Source organism: Mirounga leonina, unplaced genomic scaffold (assembly GCF_011800145.1).
Source record: "Mirounga leonina isolate KUSES-001 unplaced genomic scaffold, KU_Mleo_1.0 Mir_165, whole genome shotgun sequence".
Lineage (NCBI taxonomy): Eukaryota > Metazoa > Chordata > Mammalia > Carnivora > Phocidae > Mirounga > Mirounga leonina.
In genome coordinates, this window is record NW_023270415.1 from 51,577,257 (window position 1) to 51,601,794 (window position 24,538).

General features: G+C 37.9%; 1 protein-coding gene across 3 annotated transcripts in view; it reads left to right on the top strand.

Annotated features, from left to right (window-relative positions):
* Nucleotides 1–24,538, top strand: part of OXR1 (oxidation resistance 1) — a 353,292-nt gene that overhangs the window by 136,466 nt on the left and 192,288 nt on the right. For all 3 annotated transcript variants that reach the window (XM_035011740.1, XM_035011743.1, XM_035011734.1), the window contains exon 2: nt 3,647–3,843. In XM_035011740.1, coding sequence (XP_034867631.1) covers nt 3,647–3,843 — 197 coding nt within the window. The remainder of the gene's footprint in view (nt 1–3,646; nt 3,844–24,538) is intronic.

A 24,538-nucleotide genomic window follows, 5' to 3' on the forward strand; every position in this document is an offset into this window, starting at 1 on the left:
TTAACTTTGAGATACAGCCTTCAATCAAACTTCCAGCAGAGCTGCCAGAGTGATTCTTTTTAAATTCTTTTAAAGGAAAGGATCCTTCCTTAGATTCACTCTACTTTGGTCATCTTTGGGAGGCTAAAGGCCAATATTATCATTCTATTTCTTTTTACTGTCACTTTTTGTGGCGAGTAGCCATTTAGTAATTACATACAATCTTCATTGTAAATGAATGTTAAAAATTGGTCAATTTCTTTTTTTTTTTTAAAGATTTTATTTATTTATTTTACACAGAGAGGGAGAGACAGCTAGAGAGAGAACGCAAGCAGGGGGAGCAGGAGAGGGAGAAACAGGCTCCTGGCTGAACAGGGAGCCCGATGCGGGGCTTGATCCCAAGACCCTGGGATCATGACCTGAGCCAAAGGCAGTTGCTTAACGACTGAGCCACCCAGGTGCCCCCAAAATTGGTCAATTTCATATGGATAGTATCACATATATCCAGAAAATCCGCAAAAATCCCAGATTATTAGATTTTCACAAAGTAAGCACATCCTGGTACCCAGAACCCAGAAGAGGAAACAAAACATTGCTAGAATCCCACAAACCCCTTCATGTCTCCATCAATATAACTCCCAGTAGTTATCCTACCCACACTTTTTAATATCAGAGGTGGTTTTGCTTCTATTTGAACTTTATATTAATGGAATCATACAGTATGTGTTCTTTGGTACCGGGCTTCTTTTGCCCAGCATCATTTTTGTGAAGACATTCCTTGCCGTTGCAAGTAGTTGTAGCTCATTCATTTCCATTGCTGTATAAAGTTTCATTGTACAAGTATTATCACAATTCATTTGCCCTTTTCTACTGTTATTAGACATTTGGGTTGTGTTTGATACTAGGGTATTACAAATAGTGTCTCTATGAACATTCGTGACTGTGTCTTTGGGTGAACATATTGTGTAGGATATATCCTAGGAATAGAATTGGTGATAAAAAGATGCATGCCTTCAGCTAAGCAGATATTGCGAGACATTTGTCCAAAGTGGTCGTACCAATTTACACACCCACCATCAGGTGTTGGCAAACTCCGATAGCTCCTTATCACTGCAGTTAATATCATGTCTTTCACATTGAAGCCATTCTGATGGGTGTGCTATAAGTACAACTCGGTCTTAATTTGTGTTTCTCATGACTAATGCTGTTGAGCACTTTTTAACATATTTGTTGGCAATTTGAATAAAGCAGTTCAATTTTCATGAATACTAAATAGGTGATATGTGGGTATGGCTAAAATCATATGGGTGGTGGTGAAATTGCTAAAATTTAGTAAACACTGCTTTCATTAATGAATCTTTTACTAATGGGTACATTTATTCCTTTAGAAAAGCTTTTGGTCTAGTAAATTCAATTAAATATAAGCTTAAGAGTTAATTATGAATAACCCCCTCTGTGGAATGATGTGAGACTACCAAGGTCCATGTCATGGGAAGCTGCCCAGAGGAGACCATTTATTTTCAATATAACTATTCTTTATAAGACAACAGATTTATACAATATTAATGAAAGAAATATAACAAAAATAATTTTAATGGTTAGATGACAGTATTTCTATAGTTGAAATTTTTCTCAAAATTATAAGAGGAAAAAGGAAAAATATAGTATGATTACTGTGTTAACTCAGAGTGTGCTACAGATGGTGTGGTCTAGCAATAAGATACACATTTTTTTAAAAATTTATTTTGGAGAGGTGGGGAGGGGCAAAGGGAGGAGAGGGAAACCCAACCAGACTGCGCACTGAGTGTGGAGCCCGACGCCAGGCTCAGCCTCACAACCCCAAGATCATGACCTGAGCCAAAACCAAGAGTCAGATGGTCAACTGACTGTGCCACCAGGTGCCCCAGATACACATTTTTAAGTCTCATGATCTTTGACAACTTCTTTGACTCTTGCCAGGGTATCTCTACGACTATATGTATGTTATTATTTGTAAACAGTGTCTTGAGGTTCAGCCCTGATTCACAGCCAGAAACACAGTAATTTCACCAGTTGCTGCATGAATAGTTTCTGCTTGTAGATGCTCCAAATCTGATGGTCCTTGGAAGTCTTCTTGCCCAACCCTATTCTCCCACTCAGTCTTCTTCTCCTCCTTCTCCTGTCCCCCCCGCCAACATCTGCTTTTATATTCAATGAAAGTTAGTCAACATTTTTGATAATCAGCAAAATGATCCAAACTCTAAATTTTTTACCGCAAATCTGTAATGCAACCCCTGCTTGTATTCTAAAAACTATGCGATGCTGAGGCACTATGCTCCTGTAAGAGCATATTCTAGGAGTCCTTCATGCTCCCATTGTGAATCTTAATCCATTTTATCTCCTATACCAGAAACCTTGGAATCCTCTTTCTTCTACTTCTTTTTTCTCCTCCCTTGTTATCAATCTGACATCAAGCCTTGGCTATTCTTTCTTTAAATTTTTATTCTTTGGGTAACAGACCCCTATAAAATAAAAATAATTGGGTGACAGGAGCTTCATATTATTGTTGTTTTGTTGCTTTGCTGTCTCCAGAAGGTTAAATATGTCTAAGGTTTCAAAGCTTAAGTGATAGAGATGGTGTTTGAACCTAGATTTTCTAACTCCAAAGTCAATGGTCTTAAAACACTATGCTATTACATAGTGCCAGAGGAGGCCATTTTTAAGCTGAGTCTAGAAACATGAGCAGGCCTGACAGTGGGGCAGAATATAGAAGAATGTACTGGAAAAGCCTAAATAAAGTCTGGAGGCATAAACATGTGTGAAACTTGGGAAATTGCAAATGTCAAGTGTGATTACTGTAACTGATAAAGAATTAACTACCAACTTGTTTTCTATGAGGAATCTAGACTTGAAAAATGACACCTAGTGTTAGCTTCTCAAAGTACCATGAACCAAGAGTAGACTGGGCTTAAGGTTCAGTTACGATTACAAATCTGAAGTTCTGTAGCTTGAAGTATTTGGATTTATCTCATATCATTTATCAGTAATTTCTACACCAAGAGACACATTCCCTATGCATGAGTGGAGAAAATGTTTTATGGATAGCTTTTTACTTTCCATGTGAGGTCTCATGTCAGCTCTCTAAAATGTAGAAGTGAGCAGTCCATGAGAATGTCTGGAGAAATAATGTGAACTCTATAATTTTTACAGCTAAGATGCTATTATAGATTAAACAGAAAAGCCCTGGCAGCCTCTAGTTACCCAAATAATCATTTCATTATCTCTTTCTGGGTTGCAATTATTTATTTCTAACTAGTGTTTTACTATAGCATTAAAGATACTCCTTTCAGAATTAAAAGCAGTAGCCAAATGCATTATCTTTGTCTGACACCGCATTTTAGTTTGCTGTTAGAAAAATAAAAGTCCTTTATCGCCTTACTAAATTCTAATACCTTTTACCAAAACCTTTTAAAATGATTAGGCAGATTTTTTTCCCCAAATATTTGAAGTTTCACAAATATTTGAAGAATTTAAAATACTGTAGGGAAGGTCTATAATTTCTGAATAAACCTTGTTCTATTTCAGGGCCAAATATTTATTCAATTGTTGAAAAAAATTATGTCGGAGATAAAGTTGAAACAAGTGTCTCTCGAATGAGTAATCAGCATGTGGTATTCTTTACCTGTAGGTTGAAGAAAAAGTCCCAGTCGGTGGATATTACCGCTCCCGGGTTCAGCCCTCTGGCTGCTGCAGGAAAGCCAACGCCACAAGCCAGTAAGCCCCCCACACCCAAGACGCCCATCATTGAAGAAGAGCAGAACAACGCGACCAATACCCAGAAGCATCCTTCTCGGAGGAGTGAACTGAAGAGGTTCTACACCATTGGTGAGCACCAGACATTTTATGCATGTGAACAGGTGCAGTCTGTCTGAACAGCTCTGTGAATGCGTGGGTCTGCAGTTAAATGCCCCCTTGCTTACAGGACACACGTATCTTTCTGCTGGTTGATGCGGTCATTTTCTCGTGCAGTTTGAACATGGAGATGGAAGAGCACTGAGAACCTTCCACAAAGTTAAGTTAGAGAGAGGCTTGGGGACCGTCCATGTCCTGGCCTGAGGGGAGTTAGTCATATGTATCTATGGTTCTCCAGTGTGGGAGTTTATGTGCTACCACTTTCATTTTTGCCCCTCTCAGCCAACGCCACTTCTTATTTATTTGTGTTTCTTCTTTTCATGTTTCCTCCAGGCTTTCAAGTCTCTGACCATGTTCTGTCAGGTTGTTGAGACAGTGGTTGATGTGCCCCCATAACTAACAAAGCCATTAAGAAAATAGAGGCTGAGGGAGGACAGATTGCAGTGCAGGTGTGCATTGGCCTTGCACGTTACTTCACTTTGGAGGGATTGAACCCCACATAGAACCCATCAGCTAAGGAAATAGTAAACTGGGGGTAGAGTCGTGCAGGCACAGTGCCCCTTTTTTTGCATAGGGGAGATAAATCAACCCAGGAAGAGGAGATGGAGGCTTGACATTGCTTATTATTTCATTTTAGAGAGATTTGGTCGTATCCAAAAGCCTTAAAAGTAGAGACTATGGCTTCATGGTTTACTAAAGTTACATCAAAGGGTCACATTTTATTTGGTATCTACCACCTCAACCCAATATGGGATGTTTGAAAATTTTGTCTCAGCTACTTTAGTGTTCTTATCTAGAGATCACACTCAAGAGGCCAGATTTCTAATTCTTACTCCCACATCAATTTTCTGTGTGACTTTGTCAAGACATGTTTTGTGTCTTTGGGTTAAGTTGTATCCTTCAAGCTTGAAGACATGCCTCCATGTAGGCCTAGCATTGTTTCAGGATATGGCGACTAAAATCACGCTTTCCCTTTCTGCCATTTTATGTCTTCTTCCTGTATCTACTCTCTGGTGTCCTCTTTCCTGATAAAGATGTTCAAATCTTATTTTTCAAGAGAGAGCAGGCATGGTGTCTTTGAGGATATCAATAGTCAAGTAATAAGAATTGATATAAGACAGTGTAAACAGTCTTATTTTTAAAACTTACAATAGCATGTTTCTAAAAATCAGTTAACTAGAAAAGCCCATAATGTTTACATAACTGACTCTCTGTTTTCCAGTGTCCTCTCCTTCCACCCTTTAACATGTCAACCACCTTCTATTGCTTTTCCAACTTACTAACTGGCTAAGAAGAAACAGTATTTTGCCTTCAGAAAATAGAGTTTATCATATAAACTCAATGTTCTTTAAAGATGAGAAAATGAGGGAGAAACAATGACAAGCTTGGCCACATAAATAAAGAGATAAGCCTAGAAAATAGAAGTCTAAATGGTGAGTTTGGGTTACAGAGAGAGGAAGTGTGAGTTATCATAAATGACCCCACCACTAGTGAATATTTAATTAGTGGACTTGCAACAATTTGATTCATAACGAGTGCAAATGGCATGGCTGTTATGTTAAAAGAGATATCTGAATTGTTAACTTCATGTGTTTTTATAACCCCTCTACTAATTTGGACCCGTAACTATTATTTTCAAGGCTGAAATATTAGCAACTATGTAATCGCCTGTATTGAAGGGTTATTTCACAAAACAAGTTCTTTCAGTATCCCTTAATGATATGTGTTGGTAATAACAACAACAACTAAAATTACCCCTTATTGGTAATGCCATATACAAGGCACAAGTGAAGCTTGTTAGGTAGGTGTTCTACTCTTTATGTTTATAGATAAGGGATAGAACCTGAGAGAAGTTAAGGAGCCGTGAGCAAGAGATAGCAGATTCTGCAGATGAAATTAACCTTCTCTTGTGACACTTCAGAATCAGCCTTCAGTTATTCAGAAGGCTACCTGCAGAGGTGCGCCAAATGAGTTTCTATAGGTAATACAGTGGAGTAGTATTTTTACTTCAACTCTCAGATAATCTCATTTAAGGAAACCATGCCAACTAACCCATCCACCAGCCAATGTGCACTTTCATTGAAAGGTATCTTTCAATGTTTCAATTTATGGTTCACACAATTGAATAAAACCTAGGAGCCCTCATGTGGCTAAGTTGAGTACTACATTTAAGTTTTGCAATGAAGAGCAGTACTGTATTTAAGTGAAATAATATATTTAAAATCAAACAATGATTCTGGGAATTAAAGAATTTTCAAATTAAAAAAACTAGAAATTTTTGAAGTTATTTAACTGTCTTTTAGTGGCTGGTGGCACAGTAGCTTCTCTAGGAATTTCTTTTTTTTTTTTTTTTTAAGATTTTATTTATTTATTTGAGAGAGAGAGAGAGACAGTGAGAGAGGGAATACAAGCAGAGGGGGTGGGAGAGGGAGAAGCAGGCTTCCTGCTGAGCAGGGAGCCTGATGCAGGACTCGATCCCAGGACCCTGGGATCATGACCTGAGCCGAAGGCAGACGCTTAACAACTGAGCCACCCAGGCACCCCTAGAAATTTCTTTTGATCTCACAGCTGTTATCCTTCATGAACCTATGTGTAGGATCTATTGCCTGTTGAGCGGACTCTAAGAAAGACATACAGTATTCTTATATAGATAGTAGATTCGGGTCCTTAATTATTCCTAGTAAGAGAAACATATTAAACCTAATAGCAGCAAAATAATGACACAGCATAAACTCATTTTTTATAAGAGAATTAATCCATCTTACAAGAAGTGTAATAACATTTCATTGGTTTGGAATGAGTAGGGGAAAAGCTTTTCTCTATTGATGTGAAATATATGAATCTAAAGATAAATTAAAAGGAAGTAATCACCCTCCTTGCTTTTAAACTCCCTTGGCCTCTGACACTTACTTGTCCCCCTGATCTTCCTGTGTTGGCATGTCTGTCTCCATACCAGGTTTCCATTAGTATGGGTAGGGGATGATGCCGTTAATTTCATTCATCCAAGTACTTCGTAGAGTGTGAAGTACATAGTGAGTGCTAAATAAGTTTTGAGGGTGGTAAAGAGGAGGGAGAAAGGGGGACTAGCAGAGGTTGTGAGGATTAACCTTGCCCTTGCTAGTGGAGGAGAAGAGGAGGAAATCGGCTAAGAGTTCAGTTTAAGGAGGAGCCTTGGAGGCTTCGTTCTAGTTCTTCATTGCTCCTCAGAGAAGGATTGGAACACCTACTGTGGAGAACAATGAATCAAATAATGCTATCTATCTATCTATCTATCTATCTATCTATCTAATCTATCTATCTAGATTAGAGTTATCAAAGTCCTCTTTTATTACTTATGCTATTTAAGTGCTCTCTGAAACTTCACAGAGAAGGCAGACAAGGATGGAACTTGGCCTTCCCAGGTTCCTGGCTCAGCAGGACTTCCAAACAGGTGTGCTATGGGGGCTCCTTGGCTCTCAGGTGTCTGAATGAATAATACCTTTGGAGCCGTCCTTCAGTTGAGACCTCTCTCCCTCTCAGGTCCTCACCTTGTCATAGGAACTGACAGCCTGCTCACCTTCTTTAATCTCCTGTTGACTCTCATGGCTCAGTCTTTGCCTTTTATTCTTTCTGTATTAATGTCACTGTAACACCTTCTCTTTGTAAAACACCACCTATGGTGAATCAGTTCTTTACACAATAATTTCCACTTATATTTGGATGAATGAATTCTGGGTTTATTTGGGGCATATGTATAACTCAAACTCTCCCACATATGAAAATATGTTCATTTATGAGTCTGTTCATTAATTCAATTATATTTATTGAATGCCCACCACATGCCAGGCCTTATTTGAAGTTCTGCTAATAAAAGAGTAAATAAGACCAAGTCCATGCCCTCGGGTGCTTATATTCTAGTGGGGAGGACAGGCTATAAATGATCAGAAAGTTAACACATTGTCAAGGAATGATAAGTATTTAAAGAAAAAAACAGGTTAAGAGAGAAAGGTGATAGAAAAGTTACTCTGTAAAATGTGTTTAAATCTTATAGTTTTTATTTGATGAATTTTGTCAGATGACCTATACAGTTCTGAGAAATCAATTAGCATGGTTTCAATTACAGGGCATTAGATGTGTTCATAATACATTTTTCAAAGAGTTGTTTTTTACTTTCCTTGCATAGAATTAGGTTTTGAAAAGACTAATGGAATTGACATTTGCAGCATGAAGAAGCAAATGATTGAGGGGAAATTTAATGACCCTCAAGCTTCCCAGCATTGTTGAAAGAAGGGGTGTGCAGATGTTTTTCATTTCTACCAAGAAAAGAATAAGACACGACGCATAGTATCTGTAGTATAGAATATTGAAATTAAATAAAGAATGTGACATGTTTTAGTATATGTTACTGGAAAGTTTGCTTTTTGTTTGTTTTTTAAAGTACAGCTCTTGCCTCTTTAGAATGGTTCAGGAGTCAATTTGCCTAGAGGGAAAGTGATAAGACCAGCTCTCAAAGATCTGAAATGATTTTGATCAATGTCAGGAAGGCCCTGGTGTACTCATTCCATGTGCTTATTAATCCCCTGCTTTTGCTCACATGATCAGCGATCAGTGGTGAGATAACTGGCAGCGGAATCTGATGTCTAAGTTGGAATCCCATTCCTCTTGGTAGTTATATGAGCATGCATAGGTACTTAGACTCTCAAAGCTCGGTGTCTTCACATCTTTCCTTTTTTACTAAAGTGCTGTTGTGAGGAGTAGGTGAAATAGTCGCATGAATGATCGTACTGGTGCCTGGAATGGGGAAGTTCTCCATCAGTGTTAGTGAGCTTGTTGTTGCTGTTGCTGGGCATCAAGTAAGCAGCGAGCACACATGATCCCTGGGTGGGATGTGAAGCTTAACCTGGAATTTATGTGATGCAAGCCTCCTATCTTTTTTTTTTTTTTTTTTTTTTTTAAGCCTCCTCCTATCTTTTGATCCTTGTAGATCTGGTCAACTTCTCTGTCCCGCTTCAAAAACCCTACAGTGGTTCTTCACTCTCCCCAGAAAATAAGATTGTTGCTCTACAGCCCTTTTGTATTCTGCCCCTACTTACTCTCCAGCTTTCTCTCAGACCCCAGCCCTACACTCTAGCCAAGCCAAATTCCTTATGGTTTCCTAAAGATGTCCTTATGTATGCTATATTGGAATTCAACCCAAACTTCCCTTATAACCAGCCACACTTTCCCCAAATCTGATCAACATGAATAGTTTTCAAAGCATTTTAACATACCCACTGTCGTTGAATTCAATGGTTGCTTTAACATTGTTCAAGGATAAGTGGAACATATATTCTGACCACCATGCTGCATTCTGTAGAATTAAGTCTCTGAAAGTTGAATGACTTGATCACACTCTAAATAGTGGCAAAGCCAAGGAATGAATCTACATAGACGGCTGACTAATAGTAAAGAGCTTATCATCTATCTACACATTTTCAGATCACAGTCTCTTCTCAGAAGCAAAACAAAAATGAAATTACATTAACAGAGATGTCAGTGAGTGGTTCCCCAATGCAAGTTCATTCCATTGATGGTGAAACAGACCCATTAAAAAAGAATACTAGTTTTTCATCAAATTAGATTTATTCAGCTGAAGTGACTGTCTTTTCCTTTTTTTCTCTTTTCCTCTCTTGCTCTGTCTCTTTTTCCTCCTCCCTTCCTCCTTTTTTTCTGCATTTCCCTCTTCTTTCCTGCCTCCTTCCTTGTGTTAAAATGAACTGCCTTTTGTGAAATGATGCCATAGTATATATATTGGTTTGGTAGACTTTTTCAATCAGATTTGTTCTTTTTAAATCTCCTTGCTTCTCACAATTAAGTTGGGAAATGTCCCCCAGAATATTCTTTTGAAATCTTACCGGTCTGTGAAATTATAAAATCTGAAATCCAACGTTCTTGTCTTTTGCCCTGCCTTCAGGATAGAATGCCTTCAACATTGCAAGCTTAATAAAGCACAGTTAAATACAGATTTGTATTTTACTAACCCTGGGCTCCTTACATATTAAAAAGAGAGCCCACAGAATTAGGGGTTCCCTGGGAATTCTTCTGAGTAGTTGGCAAAATTAAAACAATAATAACTAGTTTGGAAACTCTAAAAAGAGAAAAGCAAGACACATATTTTAACTGCTTTTTAATTGTGGTACACCAGGCATTTTAAAATATCATCACATAACTTGTATGCCTCTCATTTTGAAGCCAGACTTTTTAATTATAAGAATAAAAAAGAGCAACACTAAAGTGAAAAATACTGTAACAGGAGAGAAAAAAAAAATGGAAAAGACTAATCTTGCTGGAGGCGACACATTCTGCAGCATGAAACTAGGTCACCCCTGAACCAGAACCTTCTCTCTAAGCTAGAAGAATCTTCATGTAAAAGCAGAAAGTCTCTGTGATTTAATCAGCAGAACCATCTTGGCATGCAGGTCACTGCCTATAAGCACAGAAACTAAAATGGATAACTGCTCTCAGGGTTCAAATTAAATTATGTTCTTCAGAAAAATGACTTTGTTTTGAAGTTTGTTCTGACAGTTTGATGACTTCTTGTATTTTCTGAGTCACAAGAATACGTAGGGAAAATTATTCCATTGCTGAGGCTCCTGGTGATACATGAAAGCTGAAATTCTCTACGCGGACCTGGGCTTTTCACAAATTTTGAAGCCCATTGTGTGTGTAGAAGTGTCATTTCTTTTCCTTTTTGTGTATATTGCATAAGAATGTGCAATTTTTATTAAGATAGTGAATTTAAAGATATTGAGAACCCAAGTTCAATTTTTTGTTCATTTGTCGGGTAAATAGACCTAGGGATTCAATATGTGAGAGTCTGTGTCTGTGTGCATGTGTTGAAAAGGTATTTAGTTGGGTTTTTATTTCATGTCATTTTTTTACTTATTCCATTTAAAACCCGCTTTAAAACAGGAAGGCTAGGAAAACCCAACAGCAGAAACTCCATTTCAACTCTAGAATAAATATGAAAGCTTTACATCTTCCTAGAGACATTAGATATTTTTTTACTGAACACTTATATAATTTTAAACTTTACTAAGCAGCAGTAGACGTACTCAGAAGGAAGAAAAGTGTTCATCTGATATCCCTATAGATTGGCAGGGCCTATAGTGCGTGCCAGAGAAGTTTGCCAACTCTGATTTTCCTGGGTTCGTACCATATTTTATACAGCCGCCTGATTCTTTTTTGCCCTAATTCTGTGATTGTTCTCTGTCAGAAGTAATCAACCCAAGATCAAGAAACGCAGCTTCATCGTGGCTGTGATAAATGGATTAAGAGATGTCAATAATCCTCAGGTTTCCCTGAACAGCTTGTATTGGTACTGTTAACCCTAAAGATAAAACTGGCAGTTATGGGGCGCCTGGGTGGCTCAGTTGGTTGGGCGACTGCCTTCGGCTCAGGTCATGGTCCTGGAGTCCCAGGATCAAGTCCCGCATCGGGCTCCCTGCTCGGCAGGGAGTCTGCTTCTTCCTCTGACCCTCCCGACCCTCCCCCCTTTCATGCTCTCTGTCTCTCATTCTCTCTCTCTCAAATAAATAAATGAAATCTTTAAAAAAATAAAAATAAAAAAAATAAAAAAACTGGCAGTTATTTTACCACCAAAAGTGCGTTAATTCCGTAAGAGCAGAGATCTGCAATTCAGGATAAGCCTAGAGAAGACCAGAGAGTAAAGGAGAGGAATGCTTTTCTATAGAGGAAAAGAGGGCGTGGGGAGGGCTGTTGGAGTAAACTGGGAGGTTGAAGAGTTGTGGTCTTTTGTGGGCCTGAGTTGTGACAGCCTCTCATTGGCTGGGCTAGTCCCAGGGGAGAAGAAAAGCCTTTCTTCTTCCTGTGGGTTAGTAAAGTAGTATGGACTAGCAAGGTTCGTCTCTTCCTCTTGGGTCTGCAGTTAAGGACTAGTGGCAAGGCATGAGCGCTCGCCCTGCTGGCCTTCCCGTTCCATTCCATTTTAAATGAGGTTTCCTTCAATTAATTTTCACAGAATGGTGTTTGAGTTGCAGCACAATCATCATAACTTTCTAAAAACAAATTATACCTGTCAATTTACTTAATGATTTCTAAACAGCCTAATTAAAACTGGTTAGAATTGTGGAATAATTAAAATGGACATTGTTTCATGGTTGAGAAATAATCATGATCCTGTTTGAAGTTTGCTAAATCCCTATTAAAATAAGCCCTTTAGCACTGCCAGCCATCAACACTTGCCCTTTCCACCCACCGAGACTTGCAGGAGTGCTTCATTCCATTGAAACATGACTGGGGAAGAGAATGACAGATTCCTAAGAAAGACCACTTTATTTTAAACATTTAATGATTGAATTAATGGCAATTTGAACAGTAAAATATGTTCTAATCTCCCCAGTATTTCCTTTTTCTAAAGAGTATGAATTTTAGAAGCTTCTAAGGATTTTGCACATTCAGAAATAAAGTTTCTGGTATCTCCTGATTTTTTTTTTTTTTTACTTCCCAATTCATACTAATGACATTTTCTTCACACATTAAAATAAAAAAAAAAATTAAGGATTTATGTTCTTTAATGAAATAGTGGCCATGTTCACAAGTCTGACCAAAAGAATATTACTTAGGAGAATAAAAATAGTTAAAAGCCAGGCACAATTAGGGGGAATATTTCCATTGCTGTTTCTGCCACACATTTTGAAACTGCTTTGACTACTGTTGATTACTTTGAACAATTCAATTATAAATGTTTCAGTAACCATTTGTAATAGATTTACAATAAATCATGTGCACATCTACATGCAAGCAGGCTTTTAGTGAGCTATTTTGAAACTTCACTAATTCAAATTTTGAGATCAGTTGGACAGACTATGAGATTAAAAGTCTTGTGTTAGTACAATCTATGAATAAAGAGCTGTATGGATTTGTAATGGAAACATAAGCTCAGAATATAGAAAATATCGTGTTCAGCAGATTAGCTCTAGAAACAGTTTTTTACTAGGCAAATACCTACTAAGAGAAATTAATGAGCTGGTTTTATTTTGATTTTTTTTAAGGATTTTACTTATTTATTTATTTGTGAGAGAGCAGGGGGAGGAGCAGAGGGAGAGGGACAACGCGACTCCCTGCCGAGCACAGAGCCCAGCACAGGGCTCAATCTCACGACCCTGAAGTCATGACCTGAGCCGAAATCAAGTCAGTTAGATGCTTAACCAACTGAGCCACCCAGGCACCCCAGTGAGCTGGTTTTAAAGTCATGTTATCTATTAATTAACCTATTTCATGTTGCTATGTATGTTAAATACCTTCAAAATATTATATGAATAAGTCTTTAGTACTTTAAATGGATACTTCCTTGGGGAGAAAGCCTGTATTGTCTCTGTTATCATGTCCAACAAACCTTAGTATCACATTGCCTCTGTTCTGTTTGGTCATTTCTTTGGTAAACCTCTTTCATAAATTGGAATCTTAAGTCTTCTGGTACATTTTGTCTTATGGAAGAACTGATAGGCATTTATTTTAAAAGAACTGTGTTGTAATATTAAAAACATTACATATTCAGTATATGGAAAATAGCCCATCATCAGATAAATCAGTAAGACTTTTTAAAAATTTTTATTTATTTTTAAAGATTTATTTATTTATTTGAGAGAGAGAAAACGCAAACAGGGGAGGGGCAGAGGGAGAGGAAGAGAGAGAATCCTTAAGCAGATGCCCCGCTGAGCGCAGAGCCCTACACAGGCTCTAGCTCATGACTCCAGCTGAACCAAGAGTTGGACGCTCAACCGACTAAGCCACTGAGGCGCCCCTTTTCTCTTTCTTTTTTTTCTAAGATTTTTTTTTATTTTGAAATCTGTAAGACTTTAAATAGTGCCTGTCTGCCTGATGCATTATAATATTTTCTTTTTGCTAGCATTTGCAGTCAAGGATCCTTGGACTTTATATGTTACTTAAATCTTAATACATTGATATAAGGGACATCGATTTCCTCTCATAGTTCTCAAAGCCATAGGAAGGCAAAAATTGTCATCAGTAGTATATTGGAGATAAAATATCCTAGGTGCTCCCAGAGAGTTGAACTTTATGACTGTTTGTTGAGTGTCTCATAGACCCATTCAAAATAATTTCCTTTCCAATTAGGTAGTTTCAGTGTCAAAATAATTTCCTTTCCAATCAGGTAGTTTCAGTGTCTTTGAGGTCTTTCAAGTGAGTCAAGTACAGCAGAAGCAGTAGAATAATATTTACTCTAAGAAACAGGGTATCTGGAATGCTGTTTAGGGCTACAGAGTTTCACCTCCTGCCTTAAATAATTTTGTCAAATTACAGATCTTTTCTCTCATGAGAAACATTCTTGTAAATACACATAGGGTAAATGGGATGGGATAGGTATCGCCAAAATGATGCATTAAAATTTAAAAAAAAAAGGAATATAAATAATAATTCCCTCTCTCCATGCTCTCACATTTATTTTTCACCTCCACCTCTATATAAGCCTATCTAAACTAATTCAATGGGTAGTTTTAAGAACGCTTATTCAAAAAAAATTTTTAAAAATGGATGAATGAGCATTCATTCACTTAATAAGTGATTGAGTACCATTGACAAGTGCCATTAGCTGGAAATGAGGCTTGAGAAAGATGAGAGGCCAGATAATGGGGGTCTTGTGTGCTATACTATGGAATTTGGACTTAATCTTGATACTTTGGGAATTGTTGAAGGGTTCTGCCCACGGGGATGCCTTGATAAGGTTGCTTTATAGAGAGATGTTTCAAGCATCATATGGAGGATGCATTGGGGGTATATATGCCTAGAGGCAGAAAAATCTTTCAGACATATGGTGTAAGGGCTGAATGGATAAATATATTGTACAGTTTAAGAGCTTTGGCTCTGGGATTACAGTGTTTGGATCCTAGCTTGGCCATTCTGAGTAGCTCTGTGATTTTGGACAAGTCACTTAACCTCGCTGAACTTCTGATTTTCATTTGGGAAGTGAGATTACCCTGTACCACTTAGGTTTGTAATAAGGTTTATTACAAAATAAGGTTTATTATATGAGATAATGTGTACAGATTGCTCAATAGATACTGGCATAGAGTTGGCATGCAGTAAATGTTAAATAAAAAGCAAAGTATTGGGGCACCTGGGTGACTCAGTCAGTTAAGCATCTGACTCTTGATTTCGGCTCAGATCATGATCTCAGGGTCGTGATTCTGCTTAAGATTCTCTCTTTCCCTCTCCCTCTGCCCCTCCACCCCCTTGGGTGTGCATGCATGCTCTCTTTCTCTTAATAAAAAATAAAAATCCAAGTATCAAAATGATATTAATAAAGAGTGACAGTCTGAAATAAGACAGAGGCAATGTGACAAGAAAGAATTACAGAGAGATGATCTAGAAATCTAGAGGAATTGGTGATCAACTGGAAATGAAGGAAAGGGAAGATGCTCCAGCTGGTGCTATAGTTTCAGGTTTTAAATACTAAAACAACAATAGCTAACATTTTTTGATGAAGAAGATATATCTTCTTTTATAAACAAAGTGAATGTCTCTAGGGACCAGAAAAGGGGCAAAAGCACATAACAATAAATTAATATTAAAGCCATGGGCCTTTTGAGCTCTGGTTCAGAAATAGGGGCATCCAGGAGCTCAATTTCAGTAGTGTGACTAGGATTAGAAGGACCCTATGAACTGTCAGAAGCAAGTGGAATTCAAGAGAACATGACCACTAAATGCAGTGTGGGGTCCTGGATGGGATCCTGGAACAGAAAAAGGACAATGGGTAAAAATTAAGGAAATCTAGATGAAGTATGGACTTTAGTTAATAGTATATATCAATATTAATTAATTAATTATAACAAATGTAACATCTGAAATACGATGTTAATCATTGGGGAAATTGGATGGTGGAGTATATGAGAACTCTATACCATCTTAGCAGCTTTTTGGTAAATATAAAAACTATTCTCAAATAGAGACGTTTCTTTAAAAAAAAAAAAAAAGAGGACACCATGCATGGGAGAATAGAGCCCTATTCACTTCTTTGAACTTGACCTAAGCAGGGATTCCCAACCATAAAAGGAGGCTGGAAAAAGCTGTGATATTACCCACCACAGGTTGTGGCTCATAGCAAGCTTCAGAAGCCAGAGGAAAAAGAGAGAGACCTGCCACCTGGACCTATGAGAAACCACCCATTCATTCCTTATTTTGATCTGTTTTCTCCCCACTGACAGCACAGGATGTGAACCACCAATAGAAGACTTTTTTTTCTGGAATGAAGTCTCAGAGGGCACGTAGAGATAAACACAAAATAGCTGGATGGAAAGAGAAGACACTAGAGAGAAAGAAAAGAGTAAGAAAAAATGTGAAAAACCTAAAAGTTTCCTCTCAAAAGGAGCCTAACACTAAAATTTAAGTACAGGAGGAATGCTAGAACTGAGAAAATCAACAAAATCAACAATTGGGTGAGGAATTGGCTCTTGATATAAAGAAAAAAAAAATAATTCTTAAAATGATGGTATATTTCATTTGAGGCTTCTAGGATAACTATTGAGTTTCAAATTTGAATGTCAGGGTGAATGAGGTTACTATTTACAAAGATGGAAAATACTCCAGGGATAGCTTTTAAAATGGAATATTGTGTTCATTTGTGGGTCGGTTGAGCTTAAAGTACCTGTGGAAATAGGCAGTTGAATCTGCTGTTCTGATGCTCAGGAGTTAGGTTTAGAATAAAGACATCAAATCAAATTGGCACGTAAGCATGCAGGAGTTTCTTAAGACAAGTGAATAGAGCGAAAAGAGTCTTACCCAAAACATAAGGGGTAAGAGGAGGCCAGAGGCTGCAGAGGGAACTGAGAAAGGATGGTCAAGGGCAGAGGAGGCAGTCCTTGTTGTATCCTCCAGCTCTATACTCCAGTAGATTTGTCCCTTCTCAGCCTCTTCTAGTCATTTAGGAGAGAGATGAAACTATGTCATTCATACTAACCGAAGTGCAAAAGTAGATTATCATGATGGGACCTTGACATGCTAACATTAAAGAATACAGGTGTGCATGAAAGCTGTGTTGGAGGTGGGTAGAGAATATTCTTTATCGAAAGAAAGAAGAGGCAGCGGCTTCTCTTTGGTTTCCTTCTTTGGTCATCACTTACCATTTAAGTTTATTGGAGTAATAATGTGTGTCGAGAAAAATGGGATGAACTGGGATTGATGTCTAAGTATCACATTCGAAACCTGTTGATGTTAAAGCAAATGGTTTTTATCTGATTTAGAGAAAAGTCAATATATCTCAAAACATCTTTTTCCAGTATCGAATCAGTATTCATGAGTCTCTCCTTTTTGTTAAATCACACTTATGATTTATTCTGCTTAAACACCCTATTTATTGCAGAGTCATACCACATCACACGGTCTGAGAACTTTCTCCTACATTCTTTTGGGACTTGCAGAGAACTTAAGGATGAGCACCAGACAGCAAATGACTCAGAGTCTAAAGGCAATTTCATAATACACCACCTGAACGGTGAGGGGAAAGGTTTGATTTTACTTTTCATCAGCACGACTCAGAGGGGAAAGCTTTAATGCCTTAAAACTATTCTAAGGAATTGCTGTCTACATTTTAGTGTGCATTGGAGAATCTTATTAAAACACGGGTGCTGATTCAGCAGACCTGTGGTAGGGCCACGATTTTGTATTTGTAACAAGATTTCAGGTAATGCTGATGGTGCTGGTCCATGAATAGTAAGGCTAGTCTATAAGGGCCTGAAGGCTTTCTTCATTTGGCAGGACATAGAACATACATCTCAATATTTGGACCCAAATTCTTATTCTGGACCAAGAATTTATCATTAAGACTTGTGTTCCTTTCTCAAAACAAACTGCTTAGCTCCCAGCCCTTAATAGCTATGGAATAAGAAACTTTCAGACTAAGAATGTCGATGTCCTGTCACAGTATACACACACAGTTTTCATGTTACAAAATATACAAATTACCACACTGTATTAATAGATCAAATTGTGTTGTTAACATTGGAGCATTGGAGACATATTAGCTGTTCCTGAATTTGATTAGTCAAGAGCATGAGTGTGACCATATTGTGTAATTTACTGAAGAGCAAAGGAAGTAACATAGATTCTGACACAAAAGGACATGTTAGAAATTAGATATTTACTCTCTGTTTTGCTCTAGTATTCACCAGTTGTGTAGGTTGAAATTGTTGATCCGTATTGTCAACTATTCAGTGGGAATGAAAGTACTTTATTCATAGAGTTTTTGTGAGTTTTAAAGAAGGTAATTCATGTAAAGCTCTTCGTACTGAATCTGGTTTTAGTAAATACGAAATGAAGAGTTGCTATTTCATCAAAGAAGGCAAAAGAAATGGAGGGGGTCAATGAGGAAGTAAGAGCTAGTCAGTAATAGTTTTAGCCTGGGGAAATACATCATTGATAAGTGTTTAATATCTATATTTCTCTCTTTTGTACTGAAAGCAAAAATAAGGTTTCTGGATCAGATGTATTTTTACCTACAGCAATGACAGTGCTGAGTTCCCTTCCCTCAGTCCCCTTGTGGCAACACCATGAAAGATGTGTGCTCTTTCTACAGAGGTTTGTGCTGCAGGAACCTGAAATTATGAATCTGGACATTTATACAGGAGCTGGACAGCTGCCCTGCTCCCCTCTGGAAAGAGGGGGCGGGAAACAAAACAAAACAAAAAACCCCTCTGTTCCTAATGTAAATGAATCCTCTCTGGAAAAGGTCCCTAAGATTTCACATTCCTTTGCAAAATAAACAGAATCACTCAGAGTTTTAGCCTCCTTCAAAATGTAAATACATAGCTCCAGAGAGAGAAATCTGTATCTCTCCAGAGCTCTCTCTATTCAATTGTCTTTTAACCCAGATGCCAATTTTCTTTGTTAATGCTGGGCCTTATGTCCTCTCTGCACCTCCCCTACCTGTGGTTCCTGAACTTTCAGCGAAGTTTGTACAAATCATGAAATTCTGGCTGTGATTGGATTTCATGTGGAAACTGGTGGAAGGACTAAGTTCCTTGTCCTGGTTGAATTAGGCAGAAATGGGGAGAATATACCCAGACACACAGGATAGAGAGACCCTCAGCTGACCTCAGAGTTAGATACATAATCACTAATAATGGGAAAAGGAGACTGGAAAATCAGGAATTCCCACATTTATTCCTAACTAACTGTGTGGTCCTGGACCTGGGTCACTTATCCTGTTAGGACTCGAATTCCCACATCTGACAAACTAGGGAATTTGATATCCTCATGCTCACAGATTCCCTTGGGCCTCTTATTCTTAGATTTTAATATTTTTAACGGAGTGCATTTTATTAGTGTTTTTTTCAAATGAAATTATTTTGAGCATTGATTTTTGGCACAACACCTTTCTAAATACAACTCAAAATAACATTTATTTCTAAAAACATGTTCAATTACTTGTATCATCTCCTTTCTGCCATTTTTAGTATTCTCTCATTAAATTTTGTTTTTTTTTGTTTTTTTTTAAAGATTATATTTATTTATTTGACAGAGAGATAGAGAGAGAGCACAAGTAGGCAAGGTGGCAGGCAGAGGGAGAGGGAGAGGGAGAAGCAGGATCTCCGCTGAGCAGAGAGCCGGACGTGGGGCTCAATTCCAGGACCCCAGGATCATGACCTGAGCTGAAGGCAGCCGCTTAACCGACTGAGCCACCCAGGTACCCCTAAATTTTGTTGTTCTAAGATGAATCTAGGCTCTTTTTCCAAAATTCACAGGCTTCAGGTTGGACCTACGTATTTCCTGTGTATGATTCCAACCGTTCATCATGATTTGTCTTTTCTTGCAGGCTCCTGAACTTCTTTATTTAGTACAATTGTATTGCTGCATTGAAATGAGCAACGTTTGTAACAATTAAATCCCTTTATAGAAGAAGGAATCTTTTCTCAGTGGCTATGTTCTTTGTTTGGGTTTCATGACCCCAGATAGTTCTAACAAACTCCACAACGATGAACAGCATAAAAGTAGGTGTTTTGAGTGCAGTAAAGCAGAGTTCAGTTGAGCATACGAAAATGCATGTGAATGAAGCTCGATTCTTCAAAGTGAAGAAGAGGAAGGAGTAAAGAACCAGCAGTTAGAAGCACTGATGCATGCGGTGGGGGGGGGATATCCCCGTGCATTATCATTTCATTTAATCCTCATAAAAACCTTGTCATGAAATATTGTAGTCTACATATTACACATGAGGTTCAGAGATTTCCCATGAATTGTCCAAGGTCACCCAGCTGGTAACAAGTAGCAAAAGGATTTAAATCCCCATTTGACTCTAAAACCTATCTTCTTTCTGTTAGATTTCGCTTTCTTCAAGCTGTGTGATCTATTCTTTTGTGGCAACTTTGTTATTTATCAGATGACATAATGGCCACATTAGCACCATATCAGCTGTAAAGGGACGACTGTGACTTATCGTTGCTATAATTGATAAAGCTGGTTAAGTCATTTAAGCCTCCTAAGGAACAATAATAAATAATTGATATGCACAATTATGCACTTCATTTTGCTCATATAATTTTACTTCTCATGTGTGTATTTGAAGTAGCATTTTATAATTAATGCATTATTCCCACTGAAGCAATAAACATGTCCTTTCCATATTCTCTCAATGAAAGTAGAATACTGGCAATGTTTGAAAACTCGTTGTATGATTTGGCTGGAGGCTTGTTGTGTGTGTTTGTGTGTGTGTGTAGATTTTTTAGTAAAAATTAAATAGAACTTCTATAATTTGCTTGTTTCATGCACTAGTAAATTATGAATTGATAAAATTACAATAATATTTTGATAGGAACCCAAACTAAGTTCACTAAGCATGATGTTAAAAAATGATAAGTTAATTTAAAATGTCATGCAGTTTGGGTATGACTTCTTTAAAAATGACTCATGTGTCAAACAAATCTTTTCTTTGTAAATAGAAGACTTAAGGGTTAGGAAAATGTCATGGAGAAAATATCTTGATTTCGGCAGAACCATCTGACAAATTTCTTATGATGGTCAGTTAAAAAGAGAGGAAAATGAGCACAAGATGATTCTCCCAGCTTTGGGAATGACTAACGGAAAGGAGTCAGCGTGGAGAGTGGTTTCTAGCCCTGGGCCACAAGGCTTGAATTTGGGACTGTGTCTCATTGGGATTTCATCTGTACCATTGATGCAGACAGATAAGAAGTAAATTGACACAATGCTGAGTGAGATCAAAATATGACAAGATAAGTTTGCCTTAAAGGATTGGCTCAAGTTGAAAAATTAACATTTATAGAATTGATTCAAACTTTGTATAGTTGGTTCAAACTGAAAAGTTAATATTTGATGAGTTTGAATGTTAATTTTTCTCTTTGTTCGAAAAAGCCAGCTGTACATATACATATTTCAGAAAACCTGATTTAACAGTGTGGGGGTGGAAAAAATTTCCCTTCCTCCCTTCCAGGATCTTTGGCTGGTCTATTAATTGAATTGAAATAAGACAGATAAACGGGAGGAAAACAAATTTAATTTTGTATGTATGGGGGCCCCATAAAAATGTGAGACTCCAGGGGTGCCTGGGTGGCTCAGTTGGTTAAGTGCCTCACTTTGGCTCAGATCATGATCTCAGGGTCCTGGGATAGAACCCCACATCAGGCTCCCTGCTCAGTGGGGAGTCTGCTTCTCCCTCTCCATCTGCCCCTCCCCATGCTTGTGTGCTCTCTCTCTTTCTCTCTCAAGTAAATAAACAAATCTCAGTGGGTTGGGCATCTGCTTTTGGCTTAGGTCCCAGGGTCCTGGGATCAAGCCCTGCATTAGGCTCCCTGCTCCCTGCTCTGCTTCTCCCTCTGCCTGCCGCTCCCCCTGCTTGTGCTCGCTCTCTCTCTCTCTCTCAAATAAATAAGTAAAATCTTAAAAAAAAAAAGTGAGACTATAAAAGGCAGCCAAGTAATTCATGCTCATAGAAAATCCTGAGCTAAGGAAAGGGGTAGGGGTCAGGGAAAGCAGGGGTGGAAAGCCATTCATATGAAGGTGAGAGATAACAAAGGTTATCCTGTTATGCAGGTACGTTTCTTAGGTAAGCTGGTAATAATTCTTCTCCTGGTATCCGCCCCCTTTCCCAAGTAAATTTAAGGCAGTTGAGGGGGAGGTAAAGAGCTTTTCCTGAATCTGCTTGAGTTTATTTGCTTTTAGCTCAAAATAATCCCTTATGCCAAAATGACATATTTTGGGGTGGTGAATTCTGCTTTCCTTCAATAGCAATTTTAGTAAAAAAAGATTCATAGATTTTAGTTTTAGGAGTTGTGGGGGAGGAAAAATAATGTTCTCTCTATTCTACTAGATTTTTGGCTGAGACCCTGTCTGTAATAAAAGATAGATTAACAGGAGAAAAACAGAAGTTTAGAAACGTGTATACCTCCTGTTTACATGGGAGAGACCCAGGAAAACTGAGCAGCTCCCTGAAATGGTCCAAGCCACCACTTTAAATACCATCCTCAACCTAAGATAAACGATGTTTGGGGTGGGGGAGGCCAGTTATGGGAAAACACCAGGCAAAGCACAATAACAAGGGTAAGGTTGTTATGCAGATTGAAGTTGTTCCTTCTCCATTGATACGAGTTTCTAGAGATTCAGTCCTCCTTCTCTTCCTGGTACAGAGAGGGAGACACCCTTACAAATGGAGATTGCCTTTATAAATGTGAAGGTCTCTTACAAAAGCATAACTTCTCCATTTTCCAAGCTTTTCCCATGTCTGCTGTTTCTTAAAAATAATCAGCCTAAAATAGTCCTTATGCCAAAAAGACATATTTTAGGGGGGCAAATTCTGATCCTTCCCATCAGAATGAACTGTCAGTAATATGGCATAGCAAGCCAAAAAGGGGATATAATCTTAAATGATCAGGATCTCAAGGGTTCACTGTAGCTCTTGTCCACCCTAAGGAAGAAAGATCAACCATCATCTGTCTGCATGGCTTCCAAAGGGTAGCACTAAAACCAATGGGTAGAAGTTCCAAGATCACTTTTTAACCTTATATAAAGAAAGACCATGTGAAAATAATAACTATAAAAATAGGGGATTCTAAGACAACTCTGCCCTATATTTTATTTACTTTGCCCTTATAAAATAACACATTTATATTTTCTTTTTGCACAAAACCATGGTAATGGGTGTGCCATTCCATTTTATAGGATATGCCATGCCGTAGTCAAATTGTGTTTGCATTTTGATAGACTTCTGAAATGATTTCCTTTTTCTCCCCTGAATTGCTGCATTACTGCCCCAGTTGGGAGTGTCCCTTAGTAAGTGGCCCTGTAGAAGAGGTTAAAAGTCTTGGCCATAAGGCCAAACACAGTCCGATTTAAATCCATCTTTACCAGTTACTATGTGATATGGGGAAGTTTGCTTAATTTCTCTGAACCTTGGTTTCTACATCTGTCAAGAGAAGATATTGTCTATATCACTATGCTCTTCCAAGGATTAAATGTAGATAATGTATTTTTTAAATTAGCATACCCTTTGAAACTTGATAAATATTTAACAAACACCTATTAATAATAGCTTACAAGAGTATGATAATTCACAATTTTGAAACACTTAGAAACACTTTACTATATAGTAAGTGGTAAATAAATAAAAGTGGATAACTATCATGTTAACATGAAACAAATTGGTGCTCCTGAGTTATGACACATCATTTGTCCCCGATCCTGTGCCCTCTACTAACAGGCATAAACTCATGCTCTACATTCTCCTTAGTTTTCCTCAGGAAATGCAAGTTCATTTCACCATTATTCTTTACATTATCCTTCCCAGGAAATTCAGTGGTAAAGAAGAAAACAAAATTCACTCTTTGTTGCCAAAGCACACTACGTGATTCTTGAGGGGTATCATAAAGCCATATCTACCCCAAATATTTTCTCTTTTGGTTTGATTCTAAAGCGCTCCTTTGAAAATCACCCACAAATTATAAAACCAAGACAGGACTTTTTTTTCCAGAGAATCACTAATCCCCCTGTGAGAAGAAAGGCAATACTGTTGATTCTTGTTTTACCAGCACTTTGGAAAAACTAAGTTTAGCAGATTGATGGTTGATGCCTTAGAAGCATGGAAGCAGTTCCCTGAGGTGTGATGAACTATGGAAACAGTTGATTTCAGTGAAAGTTCGAGCAGCAAGGCAAGGTTGAAATACAGGGCAGGCCAAGAGGGATCCCAGGGAGTGAACACAGATCTCAAAGGTAGTAAAGAAGAAATGCATCATATGAAGCAGGGTAGGATACCAATATTCTGTCTAGGCCCAATTTATTACTTGGTTTTGTTCTTGGCTCTTACACATTCATTCTATTTTATCTTGAGTAAACCCTATGAGTTATATATTTTTTATCTCCATTTAACAAATGAACAAATTAAGGCCCAGACAGGTTAAGTAGCTTGCCTGAGATTCCACAGTTAGTAACTGATAGACCAAAGATTTGTCTTCTGTACAAAAGCAGGGGCCTGTTTGCTCTGTATCACCACTTTTGATGGATAAAGTGATTTTCTCTTTTACAAACAGCAAAATTACTTCACCATTTTAATAGGTATGCAAGTGATCTTCCCAACCTTTCAGAGATCATTGTTTAGATTTAGTAAAACTGTTAACCACTAAGGTTATATTGGAGATTATTATAAATATTACCCAACTTGAAATCCTAAAAT